The sequence below is a fragment of the Myxine glutinosa genome, chromosome 6 (genome assembly GCF_964187855.1).
Source record: "Myxine glutinosa chromosome 6, kmMyxGlut1.1, whole genome shotgun sequence".
Classification (NCBI taxonomy): Eukaryota; Metazoa; Chordata; class Myxini; order Myxiniformes; family Myxinidae; genus Myxine; species Myxine glutinosa.
Genome location: NC_136266.1, coordinates 23,622,951 through 23,650,519, shown reverse-complemented (window position 1 = coordinate 23,650,519; position 27,569 = coordinate 23,622,951). Strand labels below are relative to the sequence as shown.

The 27,569-nt window shown below is 43.5% G+C and overlaps 1 protein-coding gene across 9 annotated transcripts in view; it reads left to right on the top strand.

The window, feature by feature from the left end:
- TAX1BP1 (Tax1 binding protein 1) overlaps positions 1–27,067 on the top strand; it is a 249,415-nt gene extending 222,348 nt beyond the window's left edge. For 4 of the 9 annotated variants that reach the window (XM_078779689.1, XM_078779687.1, XM_078779686.1 and 1 more), the window contains 2 exons: positions 23,200–23,333; positions 24,585–27,067. In XM_078779689.1, coding sequence (XP_078635815.1) covers positions 23,200–23,333; positions 24,585–24,810 — 360 coding nt within the window. In that variant the 3' untranslated portion in view covers positions 24,811–27,067. Of the gene's footprint in view, positions 1–23,199; positions 23,346–24,584 lie in introns of all 9 variants that reach the window. The other 5 variants (XM_078779688.1, XM_068119756.2, XM_068119755.2 and 2 more) reach the window with 2 other exon arrangements.
- The last annotated feature ends 502 nt before the right edge of the window (positions 27,068–27,569 follow it).

Below are 27,569 nucleotides of genomic sequence, written 5' to 3'. Positions count from 1 at the left end.
AACATTACAGATAGTTAAGGGGGGCGGGGGTGTGCAGTGCCGTTACGTTACGCTATTAGCCAAAGACTATTTTGTTTCCTCTATAATAGTCACAGATTTTGCATTCACATCTTACATAATAAAAACGACGTAAAATAAATTGGGGGAAATTGTAGCGTGTGGTACTGCATTGCATTTATACACCGCTTGAAACGTAAATCTTCAACGTTACATTTTCTGAAACAGGAAATGAATGAATGAATGATCGTTTTAAGGCCATTTTCCCCGCTAGAGCGGGGGTTAGCCTTGCGGGCCCCATGACAATCATGGTTCCCTGTTTGAGGCAATGTTTTTATGGCCGGATGCCCTTCCTGACGCCAACCCTTAGTCGCCTCTTACGATACGCAGGGATACGGTGTACCTATTCTAAATCGGGGTACACACCGTGCGTTCTGAAACAGGAGAGGAAAGCTATTTGACTCCTACAATTTGAACAGATAATATTGATTGCTGGCATTTGGAAGTCTATTTAAGAGTGATGAGGAAAAATACAGTGGACCTCACATGGAAAAATTGCAGGGCTGAAAGTGAAGTTGCCAATGTTTCAGAAAAGAGTTGTCGACCATAAATGTGCATTAAAGCAGACGTACTTATCATTCTTTTGGTCCAAAAAATACAACTAGACTAACACTCGGTAGAGCGTATACCTCCGCCAGGCTGAGCGGTTTAAGTTTTGTGTCCCACTGATCTGCATCCAGATCTTCACCAAAATCTAATCTGCTCTCCTTGTCACCGGCACAACTCATCCACCAATTTTATCATAACTTGTCCATAAACTTTCGAGATATCGTGCTCTATATCGTAATTGGCGCCATCACTCAATGGTGAAAAATCACTTGGAAATTAAAAAATAGAACCTCTCATATCCGGATCCCAATTGAATCAATTCGTCTTTGTCGCACACCCGTCTTGTCCACCAAATTTCGGCCAAATCCGCCCATAACCTTTTGAGATTTTCTCCTCACAGCCAAACAGAGCCACGTGCCTTTCTCTGTAATACCCTTTCTGAACTTTGTTGTGCTGCATCTTCATGTTGCTGCTTTGTTTCTAATTAAACCGCCTGGTTATGTGCATTGTACATGTAAGGGAAGCTGTCACGTTATTTTGAAGGATGAAGGAATTGCCATTCCTTCTACGCATGTTTATTAGAAAGCTAGCCTTGCTGTGATTGCTGTTTGCTCTCTTGGGCCTTCTGTATTTGATAAGATATCCATCGCATGTTCGACCTAAGGTCCCGGAATTCACAGATTGATTTGGATACATTTCCTGCCACACCTATAGGCCCGATTATCAGGTACAACAGAAAGTAAATCTGTGGAGCCATCTTGTGGTTAGTTGAAGTGTATTTTGAGAGAGATCTTTGGGAATGGACCTTTTGGATATCCTAAGCAGGACAACAACGGAGACGAAACCCATTGCATGCGTGGTGCGATCCAAAATGGTCTCGATCCTCCTCTTTTTCTCGGGAAAAGGTCCTTGTATCATATTTTAACAATTTGAATTATGGACAAATATGGCAAATTACCTTGGAGCTGTCCAGTCTGGATTTGATTCTCTACCTGACTATAAACTTTCAGGTTTGTGCTTGCTGGCAGGATGTTTCATCGTAAAGTGTACAGTGCATAGGATGGACATTAAAGTGGGTGTCCCATCTGCCATCCTTGCCTGAAGAGCGTCACATATCCCACTGTGTATTTTGTGAAGAGTCAGCGAGTTATTACAGGCAACCTGAGCAAATTACAAATTCCTCCCACCTTTACTTGTACGTCAGGCCTGGTCAGCCGGTTGGACCAAAACCTTTCTCCATCCTACCACATAAGAAGTTTGGAATAATTGTGGCCATTAAAAGCAGTAGTAGCTGACCTATGGCACCGGCAATTAACTTTTTGACAGTTTTAAGACACGTCTTCACCACCCACCCCTCTGCCACCCCTCTTTCCTCACCACTGCCCCTTTTTGTTATGATCTGGGATTAGACTCTATGGTATTTACAACCTGGGGTCACAGCATCCAGAATTGAGTGCTCATTTGAGAGCACCAAACTGTCCGATCTTCCTCGGGATCAATTTGTTGGCCAATGCTGCACTTTTGAACATTAATGTGAGGATGGCTACAAGAAAAATAAAACAACTCGTCAGCTTTGTCTCCATTATATAAACGATTTACAACTCTCTTCTTCTCCCCTTCCAGAGTTTGAAAAAAAACCAGGGGGATATTGTAACCGGCTCCGTCTGTCATGTTGTCTCCTCCTAAGCGGTTGGGCAGAAATTCACCAAACTTGGTAGTTATGGTCACCGCATGGCATGAAGGTGCGGGAGCCATATCATTTTTTCTCCACCCTCTGGGTGTGGTCAAAAGGTCAAATACCAAAAAATGCCAATTATGGGCACATTTTAAAACCTCTTTTAATGCAACTTTGTGTATGCAATCAACACGAAGGGACCCATGAAATATATAACATTTTTGGGGATTTAACTCCTGGTTTATGCCCCCGTGGAGTGGGGACTTAAGAGTCACAGGTGTGAATTTTTTTTACCTCGCAATTTGATATTGGGTCGTTCCCGGTGGAGCATTTTACTCTGTTTTAACTTTGCTTTAGGGTGGAAGTGTGGTGATTTGTGTGGGTGCCTCATCGACTTTGCTCTCGTGTATGTAATTAGTGTATTTACGCTTGCTTGTTTTTATGAAATATTGAGGTTCATGGAAGAGCAAGATGACAGAGTCAAAGACCTGCAGTCTCCCTCCCAAATTCGAGGCTGGATAATCGGCACGTGTGAAAAGGTAACAAATCGACATTGGTGCATCGGGGCCACAATTTGAACTTGACATGAAAGCGCATACATCGCACGATAAGATCAAGAATTGATCTGTAAGTCTGGAATTTGTGCTATTATTTGTACAAAGCAAAATTTTTAACACTGCAGTGGTTTTACGGTTGTGCTGAAATACTGCCAAACTTGCCATGACTCGGGGATGCCCTCCCACCCCCCTCCCTTTCCCCCTCGTTACTGGGTGAGTGTAAGCTTCCTACAAAGCCTCAGTGGAGGCCGCCAGAAGAACAGCTGTTCTCGATGACTACCGGCCTTTTCCCTGCATGAGGCTTGAAAGCTTTCACCGGGCTGCCGTCGTCTACTCCAATTTAACAAATTACTCGCTTTGACCCTAATTGGAATGTTGCTTCAAGTTTTCCTCCTCCCGTCGCGAAGGAATCGCCAAGCTTGGCGGCCGGCTGCTGGGGCACGTTACCGGCACTTTGTTCTCATTTGCATGGCTGGATTGACTCCAGACGTACCCTTGCCTTTTGGAAACTCATGGTGTCCTGGCCTGGAAGGGTTTGGAAACATTTCGATTTAAACTCGTGAGTGGATCTCCCTCGTGGTCTGGAATTGGAAATGATGATGCGACCAAGTAGAATTTGGTCATGTGGGGTAGTGCTAAATTTGATCCGTGGTTCCAGAGAGCACAACCACGGGCACCTGCTTGAGATGTGTGTAGAACTGAATGATCAGCAAGATTTTGTAAAAACAAAATGATGTTGCGCATACAGGATGGCCTAACACACAGTTTACCGTTAAGTGTAACTGATTATTTTTTGGGGGAGAGAGGGTGGGATGGGGGTTGGAGGGGGGGCGGGTGGTAGGTATTTTATGTACTTTGACTGATGTATCGTATTTTTGCTCTAAATATAAGCGGTTCACCAAGTCTTAGCCAAACTTTGTCTGATGTATAGTTATTTTACCGAATTGTGCCAACACTACCGAATTGTAATCTCAGGATGTCTTAGGATATCAGGATGTCTGTCTGTCTGTGAGCACGATGTCAAAAAGTTATGCATGGATTGGGACAAAATTTGGTGGACAGGTTGGGTGTTTGACAAGGAAGATCTTATTGGCCCCTACCGGTGTACACCGGAGGGGACTATAGGTTTGCACTCCGTCCCTCCGTCCGTCAGTCCGTCACGCAAAGAACAGTTGTTTTCCCTGGCTTTTTTTCTAAACTCTTAATGCTAATGATTTCAAACTTGGCACATGGTTTCCTCATGATAAGTTACAGATCAAGTTCGAACTTCACGACGTTTAGATCATTTTTGACAAAGTTATGGCACTTTGAACTTTGGTAATTTCCCCAACAGTTTTCCGGACGACAGACAGCCGGTAGGGGACATGTATTGCAGCGCAATACTCAGAATGCTTGTTCAATTTTATTGAAGATCTGGAACCGAATATGAAAATTTAATTTTATAAGTGATTCTTAACAATTGAGAGATGGGGCCAAAAACGATACGTAGCACGATATTTCAAGAAGTTGTGGACGGATTATGACAAAACTTGGTGGATGAGTTGGTTGAGTGACGAGAGCAAGCTGATGATATTTTGACGTGTAGCGAGGACGAAAGGCCGGATATGGATCCAGACCAGTCGGTGGAATGAAAACGTCGAACTGTTTAGTTTGGCAGAGGTATGCACGCGCTCCACCGAGTGCTGTTCTAGTTTTTTGTCTGCAGTCTGCGTTACCCCGGTTGTCATCTTGGCCCTGCACCTCGAACCTCACATTGTCATGATGTTTTCATTTTCAATTGACGAATGGTCTATTCACTGCAACGCAGAACATCATTTTAGTCTATAATTGAAGAAATAATGTAATTTTGCAAAATGCCTTCATCGCATATTGCTGTTGCTTCATATAAATATGAAGTTTTCATGTTTCTTCTGAGGGATTTGATGTCGAGCCAATGTTGTCGGAGGAAAATGTGGCTCTTTATCATGCTGCTGGGGGGCACGGGATCACTTCCACACACCTGGGGCACCGAGGTCCAAGGGGTCTTGTCGTTTGCTTTGCATGTGGAGTTGCTATCGATTTGCATGAAGAGAAAGATTTTTTCACTATCTCTTAGGCCTGGCAGAATAGCCTAACCTAGCCTCGGAGTATGTGCACTCAGCTCTGAGCTGTCTAGCCTGGGTATGAATCTCAACCCAGCTGTGAACTGTCGTCCTGGTGTTCGCATGCAGGGCGAGGCGTCGATGTGTGTGTGCCGTCGTCCCTCGGATGGATGTTAAACTGGGTGTCCTCTCTGCTAATATAAGTTGGTGGACATTAAATATCCCACTATGTCCTTTTCGAAGAGTACGTGGGCTATTGCTTGCACCTTGAAGAAATTACAAATTCCTTTGCACTGTCGAGTATACTGCATAGGAATGGTGATCCATCCAGGATTGTAACTCCATAACGTACTGCTGCTCCCCACCCCACCCCCTCCCCCCAACCAAAAAGGGGGAGTAGATTAATCGTATTTCAATTATTCTCCTGTTTTCTTCTTTATTTGTTCCTTTTTATGCAAGTGTCTATGCTCATGCAGGAGCTTATTGACAAAGGACAGCAATTCAACAAACGACCAAAGGCTATGGAGGGATTGGTGGACAAACCCTGAAGGAGTAACAATGGGTCTGGAGAGGAAAAGCATGGGGGTGGGGGGGATCGGCATGTATTACAGGAGCTCATGGATGTGCACAGGTGAGTGCATCAGACAGTGATAGGCAGAGAATTTGAAAGACTGAAGTGAGGAGGACGAGACCACAGACACAGGGAGACGATCACACAATTGGGAGAACAAGGGAGTTAACGAATGCAGGTGAGCAACCAGCCTCGACCATGGGAAGGTGAGCAGGTCTTTGATTTAACAATGAAGACAGTTAATGTGGAGATTCCGAGTTTGTGTTTTTCTCAGTTTTTCTCTTTGTGGAGTTTTTCTTTTCACTCATACAAACGATCTGATGTTCCAGGAGTATTTTATGGAATTTTAATTATACAAGGTCCATGGAGGGGGTTGTGCAGTGAAAGCCAGGGAGCCTTGGGACATCCCCTCTTGCAGCTATTCCTGGCCAATGATGTTAAGTGCCAAGGTGTTTGTACTTAATACCATTGGCTAAGAATCGCTGCTACAAGGAATGTCACGATGCACACCAGACTCCTCTATAACCTAAAACGTCATTGGATAATGCAAGATTCCATATTTGGATTGATATTGTATTGTTTATAGCGTCCTGATGGTAAAATTATTGGACTTGTTATCTGAAGTTGTGGGTTCGGATCCTGGGGAATCCGAAAATGCAACACACCGTCGCTTCATGTTGTTTGCCAGGATCTAGCAAACGCTGATGTCGGTCTGCATTTTGTTTTCTCATTGACCTTATGGCAACTTGTGGTTGGCTCTAAAATTCTACCTGTGGAAAGGATGCGAGTTTAAATTCCAACCACCACACAAAATTTAACGAACTGAATTAAAAATAAAAGAGGCAAAAATAATGGTTGGAGTCATGGAGTCAGATGCCCAAATGTGTGATGCAAATTTTGTTTAGCCGATGACAATTCTTGCACAACTTTCTCCAACACAACAACAACAACAACAACAACTCGAATGGCACGCGTTAGAACGCATACCTCCTCAAGGCTGAAGTTTTTTTTTATATATATATACAAGATTGGGGCTCGTGTAAGAGCTAATATTAATCACAAAAAAAACAGACACACAAAACATACAATAAAGGAAGCGGGAGAAAAGATGGGGAGAGAGAGGGAAGCACACAAGTGCAACAGCAGAGATCAGGGACATCGGGAGATCTGTGGGAGGGAGAGGGCTTGGGGGTAGGAGGCATGGGGAGGGGTGGGGGGGGTGGGAGAGATATAAAACACATGGACACTGCTAGGACTTCCAGGAATGGAGTTGGTATTTCAAAAAAGGGGATATGGGGTAAATTTACGGGGGTAGAAAAGATCAAGGTTATGGATGGGGGAAGATAAGAGATGGTGGTGAACAGCTGTTTTAACGACCTGGAGGGAGGAGTGGGATTGAAGAGAGTGAGGGAGTTTGTTCTAGAAGCGGGAGTAAAGAGGAATGAAAGAGTGAGGGTGAGCAGACAGTCTTGATTTTGGCAATTTCACCAGAAGAGGGTTGCTGGCAGATCTTGTGCGACCTGTAGGAGTATTTTGGGGACAGAGCACAGATAGAGTTGGGGGATCTAGGCCAGATAGGAGTCAGTAGAAGACAGAAAGACCACCTGCCTGCCTGCGATGAGTGAGTGAAAGGCCCTCACAATCAGCTTCATCGCGGGAGATTCGGTTTACATTTTGTATCCCACTGATGGGCCGGATCTGGATTCGGACCTGAACCACAACCGAATCGGCTTGTTCGTGTCACTTCCCCAACTCATCCACCAAGCTTTGTCATAATCCGGCGAAAGCTTTTTGAAATATCATGCTGGATATCGTGGTTTGTCCAATCTCTCAATGGTGAAGAATCACTTAAAAGTTAAAAGAAATTATCTTATCCAGATACGTATCTTCATTAAAATCAAATCAATTTGTCCTTGTCACACACCCAACTTGTCCATCAAGTTTCGTCCAAAATAGTCCACAACTTTTTGAAATATCCTGCTCACAGACAGACAAACATGGGTAAAAACATAAACTCTGTCCAACTTCGGAGGCAGAGGTAATAACGGAACATTTGAATGTTGTTCCGAGCTATTCGAAGACACAAAAGCTGTTTAATGGGATTGGTGAGGTCTCTCTCACGAGTATATTATGGGCTTCTCATCTATTGAGTCATGCTGGTCTACATCAAAGGTTTTGTCTATGTATAAGACCAGGATAATTTAATTGTTAAACATTGCATCAATAGAAATTGGAATTTGACATACCTACCCAAAAGTATATCTTGCGAACAGTGTAATTGTAGATTTGATATTGTTACGGATCTCGGTTTCGGCACTCCCCTTACCGAGGGGGGTTTAATCCCCTCGTCTTTTAAGCTGGCCGTCCGAGTCCTGGAACTATCTCGCTCCTTTGCGGGATGAGATTGGCCAGGGTGATTGGTCAAGGATTTCCCAAATACCTTCACCAATCTCTCCGCAAAGCAGTGAAATGAGTCCCCGCTCGAACCGCGGATGTGATGGTGGATTGCCGAGCGGTTTAGCAACCCGCAGCTCGAGCCGTTAACAAAGGACTAAACCCGACTATAAAGCGTTTGGCCAAAATCGCGCCACAGGTATTCAATGGGAAGAAGGGACCAAAGCGATCGGGGGAAAGAAGAAGCCAAAGTAAGGAAGGGTGAAGGAAGAACAAATATGATTTATTTACTACACTACAATAGTCCATGGGCCAGGATCCCAAATTTCCAGTATCGGTACCACCCGGGGTGACTAATTCTCTTTGGTGTTTTTAACTTGCTATATGTCTCTAGTTTGCATTTTGATATGATAGCCCTTGCAGACTCACAGCTTTTAGAGTTTAGCACTTCTTGTAATGGACATGCCCCATGGATGAAAGGCGTGAACACACACTTTACCACTATCCTTTATTCTCACACCACAATCTTTCTGTTAAGAATCAGTTCAGTCATAGACAAGCATAAAATACCACATAGGGATCCTTTCTTACCAGTATCACGAATGTAGGCAGTCATTCTCGTACATAAAGGCAGATTTTGTAGATGAAGTGGGTTGTTTTCAAAAAAATTCGAACTTAACTTAACAAAATATTTATGCAAGTTGAACAAAATATTTATGTTTTTGTCAAGTCACACCCTGTGACAAATCAGACTCTAGGTTTCCTGTTTTAAGCAAGGTCTTTGATTCAATAGAATCAACATGCATCCATGACACTTTTTCTTTGGCTCTTAACATTATTAAATGAAGTACAGTTTCACGTTTCTGTTTGTGCATAATTATGCCACCAAGTTATTCATCATCACCGTCATCCATATCAGTCAGTTAATTCCACTTCTGGCTCTTCTTCACTGGCTTGGTTGCTGCACGTTTGTAGTTTGCACATGTCTGTGCACTTCAGGCCATTGCTGAGGCAGTTACATGCTGGTAGTTTGCATGACCGCACATATTTGCAGGAGAGCAGCTGCAGCACAGCATCTGGTGCAGGCAAGCCATGCATCCACTCAACAGCCAGCTTCCCATCCTCATCAGTTGTCCAACCACAGTCCTTTGGGCTTGGAACATAGGGCTGGCTTTGCAGACATCTCCTCCAGATGGCAGCTTGATAGTTTGCACGGCGAGCATGCATGAATAGACAGTCCTCACAAGGAGGGAGTTGACTTGACTCAACTTCTCCACGTCTGGCACAGAACAGTTGGTATCGAAGCTTGTTGACTTCAGATGTGCGGCTAGAAGGCATGTACATATGGCAGGTGATCTCCTGTAGCTTCTGGAATAGTTCTGCAGATACTTCCCATGAACGTCCAAGTTCCATGAAAGCTTCCTGGTAGGTCTTGTCAGACTTCACCTGCTTCAAGGTCGTCATCTTCCCACGGCCAGCGAATGCACTGACTGTATCACAGCCCGTGAAGGCATGCATACCAATCAAGGCATCACAGACAGTACCTCCCAGTGCATGGCTTAGCTTGGTGATGTCCAGGAACCTTGTCCGGTTCTTCCTCCCGGACAGCAAAGACCAAATCACTGCCAAAAGAAGTGGAAAGACGTTGGACTCTCTTGGAGAGATTTGCACAGTCACACTCTCCAGTCAGCAGGGTACACAGGAATTCCTTGACCAATTCAGGAATGACACTCTGCTCTGTATTGGGTGGCCATGCTTGACTGACGTCTTGCTTCTTGATCTGATTCCTCAGCTGCATTGCTGCTTTGGTTAAGACATCTCCAGAGCTGGCAGTCCTTGCTTCTTGCAGATCCTTCTTCATGTTGTGGGCTTGTTTGGCAAGATCATCCATAGAAAGGCTGTCTGGATAGAGGAGAATCTTTCCTTTCTCATCAGAGACAAGGTGGAGTGATCCTCCCAGCTCACTTTCCAGCTTACGACGAACATGTTTCTTCGTTGAGGGTTTCATTTGGGTGATGCCATGTGCGTTCATGGATCTCTCTAGCCTACCTGTGAGGTCTGTCATAGGCAGTATTTCAGGATTGGGAAAGAATTCATTCCTGATATACAAGAAGAGTTCCTCGTAGGCTTTTCTCACTGCTTCCTCATACTCTGCATCCTCTCTTTGTTCATTCTCCTCACCTGCACCAGAGCTGGCAGAAGACTCGTCTTTTGTGTACAGTTTGTAGCATGACTTGTGGTAATGTCCCTCTGCAGCAACAAGGTCTCTGCTCAGTAAGGCAAGGATTCTTGGATCCAGTTTTTTGGTTGCTGCGTTGCGAACCCTGGCATCTGCACGTAACTCAACACACTGGATGAAGGGTTCCCTTGTATTGTGTCCTTTTCGGTATCTGCTCGACTTGTTGCAGAAAATGCAGATTTTATCATACACTCTTGATGTACCTGGCGCATCCCCAGCTGATCTTGAACTGACCTCTCCAGGTTCATCTTTGGGGTCTTTGGAAAGGAGAGAGTCAAGAGACTTCTTCATGGTGAAAATGCTACGGCATTTGCAATGATACTGCAATTGTGGTATTTGTCCTTCTTCAATGCCTTTGGCTATATCCAGAAGTGGAGCATGCTGTCTGATCTCTGCAGCCCTGAGCAAAGTGTTCCATGAGTCCAGATCTTGTGGTGACACCAGGGAGTCGGAGTCTTCATTAGAGCAATGAATGATACAGTCAGTGCGTGCTCGCTTCCTTGGCAGGGTGGCACCTTCATCTCTACTTGGTGGATCCATCATATACACCTCAGGACGTCAGCACACTACAGTAGACACCTGCAATGTACAAGCAGCAATCCATGTTCCAGCAATCCAATGCATTCTTTGTTCTGACAGTACCATTGAAAGCAAAACAAAATCTTATCTAGGATCTGCCACATCTTGACCTCACTGGTAAGTTAATCCTAGAAAAGGAAAGGATATTACCATAGTTAACTGATCTTAACTAATCAAACTTAATTAACCTTAATTAGAACTGCAAAAGATAACTTACATAGCCAGATATCTCACCAGTTCCATCAAAGGAGCTGAAAAAAAAGCTTACATCTATCTGCAATTAACTCTTCCTAGAAAAAAAGCTGAACGTGAGTACACAATTATCCAAAAAGAAAGTACAGACAAATAGGAAATGCATTTATTTTGCTCTGATCTATATATAATTCCATTAATCTCTGTGTGTATGTGTGTTTGTATGTGTGTATGTGTGTATGTGTGTATGTGTGTATGTTTGTCTGTGACCGCTGTTTCTCGACAACCACGGGTCCGATATACTTTAAACTTGCCAGGTATATTGCTGGGGACCCGAGGATGTGCCTTTTCAAGGTTTGAAATTAATCGGACAAGTAGTTACCGAGCTATGGCGATTTCTTTACCAAACACCGCAAGCCGTTCGCTTTGGACCAAACCATTTCATGTAAATAGAGGGGGGGGTTCTGTGGTCATTGCGAATGGACCAAACCATTCATGTAAATAGAGGGGGGGGTTCTGTGGTCGTTACTGCCACGTGGTTTCAAAGTTTTTTTTTGTTGTTGTTGTTTGCACGCATGTTTTTTTGCACCCACGTACGGGCACACCCTAGGATGTTTACACACACACACCCCTACACAAATTTTTTTTTTTTTTTTTTTTTGGCAAGGAACGGGCACCCACGTACGGGCACGTCCTAGCTTATATATAGTACGGGCATGCCCTAGTGTTTAATAATTACAATATAGTAGCATTTCTCACATGGTTTTAGTTCTGTATTGACTGAAATTAGATGTGATCTTTGCATACCGCAAGATTTAAATTAATTACGCAATGCCGCTATTGGGTGAATTTGAAGTTTTTACAAAAAACTGACAAAGCTGCCAGTGTGGAAAGGCTATCACATCTTAATGTACTTATATTGACCCAATAAACATTTTAGTACCACTTAGGTTTGGTCACCCCAGGTGGTACCGATATCTGGCCTGGCCCATGGACTACAAGTGGAAACGAAAGAAGGGAATATATAAGGAGGAAAAAGCAGATACACAGGGCAAGCCTTAAAACAGTCTTACTTATCAACGCCCAGACAGAACAAACACAGACTCACACGAAAGGGGAATAGCAGGCAGGAATCACTGGATGAGGGGATGAGAAGGCCCAGGCAGACGGTAGCGTCGAGGTCCGGCTCCAGGGGTCGACTCGCGTCGTGGCGGGAAACCCTGACAGGCAGCGAGCGCGTGTCGTTCACTGCAAGTGGTCGTTGCATACAGCGATTGGGATGCTCCTCTCTCCCTTGCCTTCATCTTCCAACTCCGGATCACGTCTCTCTTTCGTGCCTTCTCACCGACCTTGTACCTTCTCTGTCCAACTCTCTCATGAACCTCCTCACGCGTCTCTCTGAAGCAGTCCCTTGCAGTTGCTTTTATTGCTGTCGGCCGTATCAAGCCGCGGGCTCCGAGGGCACGCATACCGATTGGCTCACCGCGGTGCTGGTTGGCCGGTAAGGGCTGGCTGACTCCACCTCCGATGACGCGTCGACATGCCACGCCCGTGATCCGGCGGCTCCTCCCCCTTCTTCTCCGAGATGGAGCACATGGGCAATGGCGTCTGGGGCGAGCGCTGAGGCGGCTGCGGCTGGCAGAGGCGCGTACCACAATTGGTTGGAGAGGGACGTCGCAAAATGAACGGAATAGGGCCTATCTTATTTGATTAATGCAACGCAGATTCAACTATTGGGAACAGGTCCTTAACTGAAACACACAATAATGAAATAACTACGAAGAGGGCCTACAGTTCGCTACGTGTTGTTCATGGACTAACTAGGGTGCGATCTTTAACCAGCCAATTGAGGGGGATATTTACAGGGGAATATTTATAAGGGGTACATTTACTAAATTTACTAGTGAAGGTTCTAAAAACCGTAACGATATCATCATGTTATCCTACCAGCGATACCATATTAAATAAGGTATGTATGTATGTATGTATGTATGTATGTATGTATGTATGTCGTGTGTTTTAATCCTTTCCCAGGAATAAGCACCTTGTTAAACTCGGACAGTGTACCAGAGGTTTATTCATAGATAAGGATACATGCATGGAAGACGTGGCATGCAGGCTAGTAACACTACTTAGTATAACATCATGGTTCTTACACAGCCGGCTCGAACATCTCAGCGAGCCACAACCCGTAGTCGGCTTAATATACTTTCCTCAAAGATCAAAGAACTCAAAACAAAGCCCTGTGATCAAATCCCTTCCCAAGGACATAGACTGCCGCCCTAAAGAGAAACTGTACAGTTGACAGGGCCTCATATGGAAGGAATGTTTGTCAAGGCCAAACATTGGATCTTGTCAACAGTTTTTCAGAGCCAGACACCCAGCTGCCAGATGGAAATAGGTCACAGTGTGACGCTGTTGCCACCATTAGGATAGGGAATCTATGAAATCTTCTTCAAACCCCCTTTAATAAACATCTTAAAAAGAAGAGATTTTATTATCACCCGTGTACCACGAGGGATTCATAGAAGTATTTTGCCGTTATTCGCGATCGACCTTGCACCCCATAGTCAAGTGAAGGGACCCCCCCCCCCCCCTTCCATCAAGGGAACTCACTCGTGCAATGGGGTGGGCCAGGCCCCTCCCTATGAAGTGGGGCGGTGAATCGCAAACGATAGGCAAGTACCTCCATGCTCCCCTTCCCTTTAAAGACCTAGAGAGAAAGAGAAAGAGAGAATTTCCATTACAGGGCAACAATTGAAACACTAAGTGTACTAAATATATAGAAATGGTTATTCATTTGCATATGTAATTTATAAATGATTAATAAGCAAGTATAGAGTAATGAATGCAAAGTCATTTGAAAAGCATGTGGGTAGACCAATGTCTCCCATACAAGAAGCAAAAACAACCAAAGGCCCATTACATAGGCAGGGTCTTTTAAAATTACATCACAAGTATAAAGCAAATATCAAGTTAGCAGCAGGCATCTGCCTTTATTTTTCAATTGAAGCGAAGTGTGAATGAAGCTCTTTGGTTGAACAAGGCAGTGTAATATTTTTGAAATACGGTGGCGACCAGCAACGCCTTTATTAAAAACACAAGACACCCATCTCGAAGCTTTCCCCTTTTAGGATTCACGCATGACCCCGTCTTCCGGTACGCGCAGATGGTAATGGGCTTAAAGCCCAACGTTACACAATCTTCGCCCTTCACCCTCGCTCGAGTTGGAATCGTCAGCTTGCTCCAGAGCTGTTCCCAGCTCACGCATGGTTTGTGAAGTCAACTCTTGGATTCGGGCTGTCGTGCCAGCTGTGAAAGATGTAGCTAACTCAGAGTCAAGGGTTGAGGGCAAGGCAGAGTGGGAAGAGGGAGGTGGCAGATCTTGCACCCTCGCACCGTTCTCGGACAGGGGTGAAGGGAGTGGCAGTTCTCGTGCGTCTGTGGGGATGTCTCGTGCATCTTCCTCCGGTTCCTGGACCATCATGTTTTGTTCACCTGTACCTACATCGCAAAACTTGCTGATACACACACGGATCAAAACTTTCAAGCATCCAATAACATGGATGATCGTTATGAGGAGTCCCACGGCCACCATCAGCCAATGAACTATCTTTGCTCCCCATCCTCCGAAGATGCTTTCCAACCAGGCACCTATTCTCCACTTCTCTCTGTCCAATCTTTCATCCTTAAAATTGGTACTTATCTCCCTCATCTTCTTGATGCCTGCACTCCCTGCGTCGGGTCTTGAATCCACGCACAACATCTACCTTCCACAATTCCGCAAACTCCCCCCCCTTTTCCGCTAAAAGACGATTCAAGGACACTCTATTTCGCATTGTCATTCTTCTCATCTCCACCACAGCATCTAACAATGCATGATCTGCCGCCATCGACTCATTGGCTACATTCCCTAATACAAATGCTAATTTATCTAGTTGATAACAGTTCATCACAGTACCTCCCAATAGGAAGGAGGAACTCATGGCCTTTTCCCATCCTGCTCCGTGCAATGTTGTCTCGCTCCTCCAACTCAAATCTGAAGCACATATTTCTCATATACACTTGCATTACTGCCCCATCATATTAGAATATCTCAATAATCATTTTAAATGCAAAAATATTACACATCCGCATCACATCACAATCCTGTTGCTAGGTAACAACAATGAGAGAAAGCGCATCCTTTGTACATTGCAATTTCACCTCTGTGTGCGCATTCAATTCAATTCAATAAACTTTATTGTCGTCCCATCCACATACAATCTATATATACACAAAGAATTAAGTTAAGCACCCCTACACAACGAATTAAGGTAAGCACCCCCTAATATATATTCTTTGTGTATATGTATACATTGGCATATATTCTAAGGTATGTGAGATCAAATAATGATTGGTATGACATTAGCAATTATCCATTGATGAAATTGAGTGATCAAAGTGAAAAAAAGTGATTGGTTGAGTCAGTGATCCGATCACGTGGGTCCTACACACGTTATTGATGCAAAGATCGCTAGAGGTCTTCTCAGAACAATGACTGTACGTTAGAAAACATAAACGTCATCCACACTGTCCGTGATGGACCTATAGCTCCATACTTAAATTGAGGTGAAAATATGCCTAAAATTCCCAAAAAATTTCACCTTAAATTATTCAGAATAAAATATTGAAAACGGCATGATTGTTATGTTTTTATGTGACCATAATATCACTTCTCCAGAAAATATAGCAATATCATGGGTATATTACACTGTTTTGACGACAACAAACTTGTAATGTGCGTGGTTGTAAAAAAACGGGGGGGCGTGCTTAACTTAATTCTTTGTGTATATATAAAACACAGTTTGTGTGTGTGTGTGTGTGTGTGTGTGTGTGTGTGTGTGTGTGTGTGTGTGTGTGTGTGTGTGTGTGTGTGTGTGTGTGTGTGTGTGTGTGTGTGTGTGTGATGTTACCGATAGACTCCTAAACGGAGAGGCTTACGTGCTTGATATTTGACATAGACATGGCCATTGAGCGTGGGACGAACATGGCCGAACTCAAAATATTTGACGATCCATATTTTTTATTCATATTTACCTCAGCGCATTTCAGCGCACGGAATCAACGGAATCAGAGCAGGTGGGCGCTGATTCGCTCAGAGCGATCACGTGATGACGCTATGAACGATATGACGCTATGAACGATATGACGCTATGACGCTATGAAAAAAAAAATCGCTATGACGCTATGAAACGCTATGATCGCTATGACGCTATGAAAAAAAAAATCGCTATGACGCTATGAAACGCTATGATGCTATGAACGATATGACGCTATGAACGCTATGACGCTATGACGCTATGAAAAAAAAATCGCTTAATCCGAGTAATGACGGGTGCGCGACAATACCCGTAGAGTGTTGCCGTCGCTCAGGTCCTCAAGGCAGAGTGTAGCGAGCGTCCGAGTATACAGGTACCACCTGTCCCTTAAAGAGACACTCGCAACACATCCAACTGTGACACTCCTGCCAGACCCCCACGCGCACACGTGTACAGACTGTCTTTCAAGCCTGCCTCTTTGAAACATCCACAGCGCGTCCGAGTGTCTGGGCTATTACCCAATCCTCCTGGAAACACTCACAAGTGCTCAGGCCCCAAGCCACTTGTACCCACCCTTATCCTTAACAAATCTCTGCACCGTGTCTGTTCCGTTTACCTTTCATTCAAATATGTGCCGGAGATCAAGCAAAGACAGAATCCTTCACTAAATGGCGGCAAAAAGTTACCATTGTACCGAGAAAGTTCTCACCTCTCTATAGGGCGCCCGGAAACCTTGCCGCCATTGAGCAACGACTTAGTCTCTCTCCCCTCCGGGCGAATCCCATCCTCGTCGCCAGTTTTGTCATGGGGTTTAATCCCCACCTCAGGAATAAGCACCTTGTTAAACTCGGACAGTGTACCAAAGGTTTATTAATAGATAAGGATACATGCATGGAAGACGTGGTGTGCAGGCTAGTAACACCACTTAGTATACCATCATGGTTCTTACACAGCCGGCTCCAGCATCTCAGTGAGCCAGAACCCGTAGTCGGCTTAATATACTTTCCTCAAAGATCAAAGAACTCAAAACAAAGCCCTGTGATCAAATCCCTTCCCAAGGACATAGACTGCCGCCCTAAAGAGAAACTGTACAGAGTTGACAGGGCCTCTTATGGAAGGCATGTTTGTCAAGGCCAAACATGGGATTTTGTCAACAGTTTTTCAGAGCCAGACATCCAGCCGCCGGATGGAAATAGGTCACAGTGTGACGCTGCTGCCACCATCAGGATAGGGAATCCATGAAATCTTCTTCATGTATGTATGTATGTTTGTAGACACCAGTATGTATGTACATCCAGTATGTATGTACATCCAGTATGTATGTACATTTGGGCCAGTATGTATGTACATCTGAAAATCATACAAAAAAACAGGGCCGGTCCGATCTCCACCAAATTTTTCATACGTATTGGTAGTACAGAGGGTAACCCCCTGACCCCTCCCCTCTCCCCACCCTTTTTTGAGGATGGGGGGTGGGGCGAGACTACTTGCCAATCTTCCTGAAGGGAGCGAGTGGTTCTAGTTCCTAAAATGCACTATTTACAGATTTTTTATTATTTATTTGCTGGTAAGGATTTTCAGCAGTCAGGTGTTTGCACTGTTCTGTATCACAGGTGGCTTTTAAGTGCCCATCACAAGTTCCCTTGAGGGAAATAGGAGTCAACTACAGGGTATGGATTTGCTACCATGTAGAGATCGAATCATGAGAGTCGGACAAATTACCCCCTCTTTGAATGTAGTTAATGGACCAAATGGGTTTTCTTTTCTTTTTTAAGCGGTGAAACCGCTTCAATATTTGGCTGTCCTTCCTTCCTTCCATCTGTCCGTAAAAAATGAAGAAGAGCCTTTATAAACCACTGTGTATTTAATTCTAAAGGGTTCTAATGTGTAATTATAAGGGGTCTAAAGGGTAATTATAAGGGGTTCTAAAGAGTAATTCTAATGGTTTCTAAAGGGTAATTCTAAAGGGTTCTAGAGTGCATTTCTAGAGGGTTCTAAAGGGTAATTCTAAAGGCTTATAATGGTAATTCTAAAGGGTTCTAAATGATTCTGAATGGTTCTAGAGTGCAAATCTAGAGGGTTCTAAAGGGTAATTCTAATGTTTTCTAAAGGATAATTGTAAAGGGTTCTGAAGAGTAATTATAAGGGGTTCTAAAGAGTAATTATAAAGGGTTCTAAAGAGTAATTATAAGGGGGTTCTAAAGAGTAATTATAAGGGGGTTCTAAAGGGTAATTCTAAAGGGTTCTAGAGTATAATTCTAGTGGGTTCTAAAGGATAATTTGAATGGTTTCTAAAGGGTTCTAGAGTATAATTCTAGTGGGTTCTAAAGGGTAATTTGAATGGTTTCTAACTTGGGTAATTCTGAAGGGTTTTAAAGGGTTATAATGGTAATTCTAAAGGGTTCTAAGTGATTCTAATGGGTTCTAGAGTGCAATTCTAGAGGGTTCTAAAGGGTAATTCTAATGGTTTCTAAAGGGTTCTAAAGTGTTATAATGAGAGTTATAAAGGGTTCTAAATGATTCTAAAGGCTAATTCTAATGGGTTTCATTTGTTTCTTGGCTTTTCCTATGTCATATTAAAAATGCCATACTGAACCTTTTTCTTCGGATACGGGTGCGATATATTTATTTATTTATTTATTTATATGGTTTTTTTTTTATACAGACAATATGATAGCTACATAGTATTTTGATGTAACAAGCATGGCTTCCAGAAGCTCATGATGCGATTCTTGTAAGATTGCTTTGTTCAGCCAGATTTTAACGTGCAACCTCTGTTTGCCACTCCATTGTCCTCACGCCAGGTCCACCACCATGGCCGTTTTTTTGCCAGTAATCGTGAGTGCTTTATTGTTTGCGATTGTCATTGCTTGTGATTTGTACGACGTTGCCATCGCGTTGTGTTTTGGAGACGGTGCTCAGATGCGAGCTTGGATTTATTTTTTTTAAAGCTTGTGTGACATGCATCTGTCGTTCGCCAGGCTGGAGTTATGCTCAGGGAAAAATGCTCTCAGGGCCAGTCCCCGCCGGACAGGCATTGCTGGTAATTGTGCTGTCGACTCCAACTTGCGCTAATAAGCTGTTTATCGAATCCCTTCAGACACTGCACACACCCTGTTATTTGTCTGCCGTTAGCAGAGGATTTGGAGGATTACAAAGTGGTTGTGTTGCTTTGAAAAAAGAAAGGGTTTGCATGGGGGTGTGATCCTGAAAAGGTCTCTGAAGATCGGATGCATTGACGAATCCGGGCTTATTCTGACAGCAGGATTTTCTGCCAATGCAACAGTAGCGCTTATTAATAAAGATTTCTGAATGAAGGGCGTTAACCAGAGGCTTATTTATCAGGGGCGGCGGTCCTTTTGCCCTTTTGCATATGCTCGTCTCACACGATCTGCATGCTGTTTTCAATTATTATTATTTTATTCACGGGGCACGCGTAAGTACGCTGAGGTAGATGTTTCTGTATTGACCTCCCAGCAATGCTGGAGGTATCAAAAGAGTGGCATGCAATCGGAGGAACAAGAGTCGGCAGCTTGAGTGTCGTCATGCACACCATAATGCATCCCGCCTGCTTAGGCCATCTGCTTTCCCCTTCCTTGGCCGAGAGCCTATTAGTGGTGGTGTGGTGTCAAGGGGTGGATACCAGCAACTCCACGTCAGGTGGCTGCACCGTTCTGGCCAATCGGCTGCTACTTAGGATGGCTTTGCTCGGCTGCTCTCCCGACAGTGGTGTCCATGGTCTGCTGGTCTCTGGCAGGTGCCGATGGGCAGCCTGATGCTCGGCTTGTCAAAAGGAGCCTCGTGCTTTGCAATAATTTATTATTTTAAGTGTGGAATGAGGGAGGGAGGAAGAAATGATTTATCTCGTTCCTCATGACTCTCCTTTGGGATTCGAGTGCTGCCAAGCAAACTTGACCGAACTGTAGAAGCGCTGCACGCTCCGTCCGTTTAGCATGCCGTGCTGCCCGGCATTGTAAGCCGCGAGTGTGAAAATTTGCCTCGGTTGTCAGAAGCTGCTCAATGGCAATGACATGCCCTTGGTTATAGTGGTTAAAAATTGCTCACATTTGGTTTTTCTTTTTGACTTTCTTTGACAAAAAAAGGTTGGTTTTTTTTCTTACCCCTGCAAATCTTAGAAACTAATCATAAAGTGAGGAAAATGTAGCTCAGACTAATTGATTTATTTTTCTTTTGCCCAAACTACAACGGACATTCAAAAGGTTCTCGGAATGCTATACTCGTGATCGCCTTATAAATGGCAACTTTTTATTTTTACTTTCGCCGCATAAGGTGGATGGAGGTAATGTTTTCATCCCTGTCTGTTTGTCTGTCTGTCTGTCTGTTTGTTTGTGAACAGGATATCTCAAAAAGTTGTGGATAGATTCCGACGAAATTTGGTAGACACATTGGGTATGTGACAAGACCGAATTGATTCAATTTTGGAGAAGATTCTCATCTGAATATTGATCCGGATCAGAGAATTTTAAAACGATTCTTCACCATTAAGCGATATAGCTGAAACTGATATATGCACGATATCTCCAAAAGTTATGGATGGATTCAAACAAAGCTTGGTGGACAGGTTGGTTGTGTGATGAGGAGAAATCGATTAGATTTTGGTGAAGATCCGGATGAGATAATTGTTAAAAAAATTTAAATGATTCTTCACCATTGCGTAAGTGATAGGGCCAAAAACAATACATAGCATGCTATGTCAAAAAGTTGTGGAAGAATTGTGACAAAACTTGGTGGATGAGTTGGGTAAGTGACAAAAATGAACCCATTAGATTTTGGGTGAGGTCCGGATCCAGATATGACCTATCAGTGGGATACAAAATGTAAACTGTTCAGCCTGGCGGACGTATTCTCTGTACCGAGTGCCGTTGTGGAATGATGAACATGTGTCTGCATGTACGTGCAGCAAATATGTATACATGTAATCTCTACTCCTTTGTCTCTTAATGCCTTAAACTATTCCCAACTTGTGGGGTTGGTTGGAGAGTTTTTGGTCAAGATCTTTCACGGACTGTCTGCCCAAGGCTGATGTTCACATTATGGCAGCAGAAATTCGGAATTTGTTGATGGTGCCAGAGATAGTGCGCTAGTTCGATACCATCTTGTTGAACATTTATGGGCTGGCAGGATGGCCTAGAGACATGCACAGTCACTTCTGAGCTATCCAGCTTGGGTTTGAATCTCAACGCAGCTATAAACTGTCATCCCGGTGTTTAGTAGGCAGGGCGAGGCATCAATGTGTGCGCTGTCCATCAGATGGACGTTAAACTGCATGTCATGTCTGCTGGTATTAGTTTGTGGATGTTCAAAATCCCACAGCATCCTTAGCCCTCACATCCCAGTAGGCAGGCAATCACCGGCACCCTGAACAAATTCCAAATTCCTACACTAACCTTAGTTAAGCATCAGGCCCGGCCAGCCGGATTGTGAAAGGTTTGGGACGAGTCTCCTGGCCAAACCACCAGGAACGTGGGAATATTGTGGCTGTTAAAGAAAAAGACAAATTGTTGTATTTGCCCCATTTCCTTTCTTAGTTGCTACATCCACCACCAAAGGTGGGCAGAGGTTATGTTTTCACCCTTCTCTGTTTGTCAGCAGGATATCTCAAAGTTGCGGACAGATTTGGACGAAATTTGGTGGACAGGTTGAGTGTGTGTCGATGACGAATTGATTCGATTCTGGTGACAATCGGGATCCAGATACTAGAATTTTTTAGTGATTCTTCACCATTTATAGATAGGGCCAAAAATGATATTATAACATGATATATCATAGTTGTGGATGGATTCGGACAAAACATGGTGGACATGTTGGCTGTGAGACGAGGACGAATCGATTCGATTTTGGTGAAGATCCGAATGTGGATACGAGAGTTTTTTTGTTATTTTTTCTCAGTGATTCTTCACCATTGAGTGACAGGGCCAAAAACGACATTTAGCATGATATTTCAAAGAGTTGTGGACCGATTATGACAGAACTTGGTGGATTAGTTTGGTAGGTGACACGGACAAGCCGATTAGATTTTGGTTCAGGTCCGGTTCCAGATTTGGCCTATCATTGGGATACAAAACGTAAACCGTTCAGCCTTACAGAAGAGGTATGCTCTCTACCGATTGCCATTCCAGTTTTCTCTGGGATTCTTTTTTTTTAAATCCTCCTTAAAGAAGTGCCAATCTTTTTTCTTTCCACACCATTTATTCCCTTCCCACATACCTATTGTTCACATCGCCGTCAAATATTACAACATTGTCACTTATTGAACATTTGTCAAAAATTCTGGTTCGACTTTGATTTTTGGCCTCGTCGCGCTCGTTAATCGTGATTCTTTATGGAAAAGGTTTTGGAGTGGGGCGAGCCAATCGGCCAGGAGGTGTGGCCTTCAATTATGGGAGTGACTCCTGCATATGTGACCGTTTGGCCCAACAATGAATGATTTGTTTTCATTTGGTGTTATGTGACTGTTGGAGTTCGTTCTGTGACAGTAAAATTGTTGGCTATGTCGCAGGTGCAATTCTAAGCAGTCTTTGGAAGCCCAGGGTATGTCACTTCCACTGAAAGGCTTAAAGGTCCTTCAATCAGTGTTAGAGAGATGGATTATATGGATTGTTCTTTAGCAACAGAGAAAATGGCGATTTGGATGATGCTCGCTATCAGAGGCCCTGATGCCTCCTTATCCAGAGCATCTGTCAAGACTCCAGGACCAAATTGAAAGTGTTTACTGGCTTCGTGAAATGGCAGGCAGTTTGAAACTAATAGCTCTTCTGAAGGTAAGCCTACCTTCTGTTAATGACTCTCCAGAGACAAATTGAGTGCTTAATTAGGTTTGCACGCAAGACTAATTGACTTTTATCAAAGTGTTACCCGACTTTTTTTATGTACTGTGGCGTGCATGCCGAATTCCAACTACTTTGCAAAGAGTGTGCAGGCGTGAGACGTACAAATAGATTTGATTTTGTACTTTGTCCAAATGTCAACTTGCTGTTCAAACAATTAAAACATTTGCTGGAATGGTATTTGTTTTCTTTCCTTCAATATCCCCATGCCGCCATTAGTTTCACACCGCTACAAAGTGCGTTTGTTCCTTGATATTTTAGACGTGTAGATGAAGGATTGTCGAGGAATTTTACGATGCGTCTCATAAGCCATACGGTGTCCTGTGCTTTAAGCTAGAAGGGAATTCGTTTTCATTGAATATGCATCCTCCAACAGGAAGAAGAAGAAGAAGAAGAAGAGGAAGAGGAGGAAGAATCTGGGGAAACTAGTGACATCCGCAGGCCACCAAATGAAAACCACGCACCTCCAACTACTTCAGACTTTGACGACTCCCTTCAACAGAGCCCTGAGTACATGCACAAGTACTTAGCTCGTTTGACGATGCCAGAAAAATGCTTCGAGGATTTCTTTTTCTTTCTTGGTCCCTGGTTGTGGAACATGATGGCTCAAGTTGAACATGGAACTAGTATATTATGTTCTCATTGGGAACTGATGTTAAAGCTTATTTTCGTTTCGCTCCTGAAGATGGCTGTGAGATGATTGGTGTGTGTGTGTGTGTGTGTGTGTGTGTGTGTGTGTGTGTGTGTGTGTGTGTGTGTGTGTGTGTGTGTGTGTGTGTGTGTGTGTGTGTGTGTGTGTGTGTGTGTGTGTGTGTGTGTCGCTATATTTTCCCTTGAAAAAAGGTTTTCTCTGCAACCGCTTGTCCGATTTATGCGAAATTTAAACATAGGATGGATTCCCCACATATAATATTTTATTGATAACTCTGACATCAATGGTCACATGTTATAGTAGCAATATTGGATTAAAAGAAAAAAAATTGGACATTTTTCCCTCAAACAGCTCAACGAAAAAAAATTTAAACTTGGCATATGTCACCAACTCTCCATGGGATATATATATATATATATATATATATATATATATATATATATATATATATATATATATATATATATATACATACATATATATATATATATATATATATATATATATATATATATATGTGTGTGTGTGTGTGTCAGGTGATAATGATGACGTCATCAATGAAGGTATTCCAGCCGTAATTGGTTAAATCGAAATCCTTATCCAAAATTCTGAAGCTTCATATATCTGATATACGTCCCGATGTGAGTGAATAATTAAATTTATAACGGCATTGGTGACGTTGTCTGGTGGCCATATTAGATTGGAAATAAAAAAGTTTTAAAAAATCAGATCGATGTGAAACTTCATACATTATTATGATCGACGAGCAGCCATGGGGAATGTAGTTTTAAATTTTTTCCCCCATATTCACCTTAGATGACGCAATGTAGCTTTAATGTGCACAAACGCGCTTGTTACATATCCTAATAATCAACCGATAAAGCTACATACAATGACAACGTATTTGGCACAATAGGGTGCATGGATGATACAGGTATATGGGCCATAATTGCAGTGTATTCAGTTAAAGATGGTATTTTTGTTCGGAATGCGCACGTGATGCGAGTGTGCGCTTTACCGAATGCCATTCTAGTTTGTTCTTGTTTTGCTGTTCATAGTTTCTGCCTCTTTAATTGACTTGTCATTGTTTGGCCTTTCTTCGTCCGTAGGAATGGAAAGCAGTGCCCAATCTGCGAGCTGGCCTTCCCACCGGCCTTCGATCAGTTGGAGTTTGAGATCCATGTTAGAGGTCACTGGAAAGAGTGCCCAATGTGTGGCGAGCAGTTCCCGCCAAACTGCGACCAACAGCTTTTTGTGGAACATGTGCAAGATCACTTTGGGGAAGCGGCGCAGCATGGTTTCGAACAAGTCCATCCCGACGACACCATCTTCTAACCTGGGTCGCCCCATGCTCACCCGTTTGCTCGAATAAGATGCAACCCGACTCGCCCGTTCCATGACAAATCTAGTTTATTCAGATATAGCTCCTGTATTCATGATTCTGGTTTCATCCTTTCCATCTATACTGTGGAACTGTCTTCAAATATTTGCAAAGATTATACACTGATATTAATATATGTGTTGCATTAATCGATATTATTCCCTTCGTTATTTCATTCGTTTTCCCATCGCAGACTTCAATTTGGCCTCGGTGCTCTGCCAAGCTCATGGTTCAAGGTAGAGAGAATGTACTAATTGATCTTGTACAATATACTTTGGACATTCTTTCATTTCAGATAGCTTTGTCTTGTCCTCTGGAATCGACTTCAAATTATCAGGATCTTTTTGTTTCTTTTTTTTGATGATGGGACTTTTTTTTTTTGATTGTGGAAGTGAATGAGTGAGGTTTGATATCTTGGAAGATTTTATTTGTTGTTGCAATTTATAGACGATTCATTTTCTTTGTGTATTTCTAGAATTATTACAAATTCAAAGTGATGGAATTTTGATCCCCTGCTTCCCCCGCCTTCCCCAATCCTTGAAAGGCCCATCCATACCTTTAAATCCCTACCGTCCTTTATTCTCTCCTTTGTCTTTCCAACCTTTCGCTCTTTTTCCTGCGACTACCTTACCCTCACAGCCCCCGCTCATTCCTTTCCGACAAATATCTCATCGCACTGCATTTCTTTTCTCAAACGTTTTCTAAATATAATTGCTTTACTGAAACAATTTTTCAAAATTCTCGAATTGTAAAAAAGAAAAGGAAAAAAAGAAACATCAGAAATTGATTTACTTCTCTACTGGATCCTCTCTTCAACTTGCATACGTAATATTTAGACGGCACGTTTTATTGATTGACATTGAGAAAATTCAACACTTTATGGTTTAATGAGCGCATTTTATTTGTTGCGGTTTTACGTGATTTTTGTCCAGGTTGAAACAAAGTACCTAATGAAGGGCCTTTAGTTATTCTTGAGCATATTTTTTGCACAGTTGTGATTGAAGTGCCAGGAATGTTCATGTTCGATACCCGTATACTTTGTTTTGCTCATTCTCACAGTGTCCACCCTTCATTTACTGAGCTTTAGACCTCACCTCGGGAGTTTTATTCATGAAAGTACATTCGTCGTTGTGTGATTTACTCATTGCTAGAACAGGCAATCACCATTCTGTGTGCAGCACGTGGCTTCCCGGTTTGCATTGTTGCTGGGAGTGCCGCTAATGCAGTGCCCCCTATAGGTTTGAGCAGGAATTTGTAATTTGTTCAGAGTGCCGGAGATAAGTCGCCCCCTCTTCACAGATACCGGAGGATCTTTAACACCCACCAACTATATGCTAGCATTCGGGACAACCGGTTTAACATCCATCCGAAGGACGACACGCGTTGATGCCTCATCCTGCCTGCGGAATACCAGGATGACAGTTTAGAAAACTCAGTTGAGATTCCAAACCAGGCTAAACATCTCTAGGCCGGGAGTAGTAGTACCAGTAGATATTTGCTCATATTAAGAAGTGCAATTGATTGGTGGCCCTTCGACTTTAAACCGAGTTACAATGGGGTTATCCAATTCTTGGAATCCTTCAAGTGGTATTCCAACCAATTGTGTGCCCCCTACCTTGAGGTTCTTCCCGGAGACCGCAGGGGCTTTTGTGGAGGATTACTGGCTGCCGCCACTGCCTTGTTATTGCTTGCTGTGACGCTTCGCTGCCGCTAACAAAAAGCTCCTCCGTGGAGAAGGCCGTCACGAGCTGTCAGCAGGTACGTCCGCACAGGGAAATAACGAAGCCGTTCATTTACTCCAAGCCGTAAGCTTGTACCCTGGAAAGAACGGTTATGTTTTGATCGTTCCGTTGCTTCGCTCGATGAGACCCGTTCGCATGTTTGGAGTCCCGTCCAAAATTAGGGCTTCTGATTAGGTGTCTCTGTGTTTGCCCATCTAAGAATCCTCTGTGAAGATCCAGCTTCGGGCACTATGAATTGTGCAGATAGTACGATGTGTTATGAATTGGTTTTGGAAGCTTTTCTCACGGATTAAAGGAAATGTATATGAAATGAGTTTTCCATATGGTCTTTTGCTCGTATTTTTGATCTTTTGCCTCTTGCAATATTAGACTTTACAAAAAAAAAAATTCTGTTGCAGCTTTTTCTGCTGAATCACAATTGCATAAAATACTATATGTAATAAAGAATTCCCTGGAATGATATTTTAAATTGCTCATTGGCGTTTTCTTTTTGCATTCGAGGGCATTTTTAAAATCCGTTCTATTTCAAGTGTTCACTCATTTGCTGGTTCGTTTGAAAGATCAAAACTATGTTGAGTGATTTTGCATCGCATGCCAAGATCCCACATGGAGCGGACCCTGCGCTGATGTCTACGATTCGTACAACTGTGATTGGAAAAATCGACCACCATCTCGCCGAGGTGAGAGCCTCGCAGAGCTCGCACGCCGTATGGTCGAGGATGATGCCGGCGGAGGTTGCAGGGGTTTGAGGGAGCGGGCTGGTCAGCACAGATGGTTTGCTTCGGTTGACTGGCTATAGGGAGCGAGCTGAAGATCCTTGATGCCTTTGACAGGTCCCAGAGCTGCGACCGACTCTCTCCCCCCTTCGCCTTTCCCAGCCGTGCTGCCCTCTCCCTCCTGCCGCTGCCAAGGCCAGGCCCGCGTGTGGGGTCAGCGTCTGATAACCGTCCGAGTCCCACGGCAAACGGGCT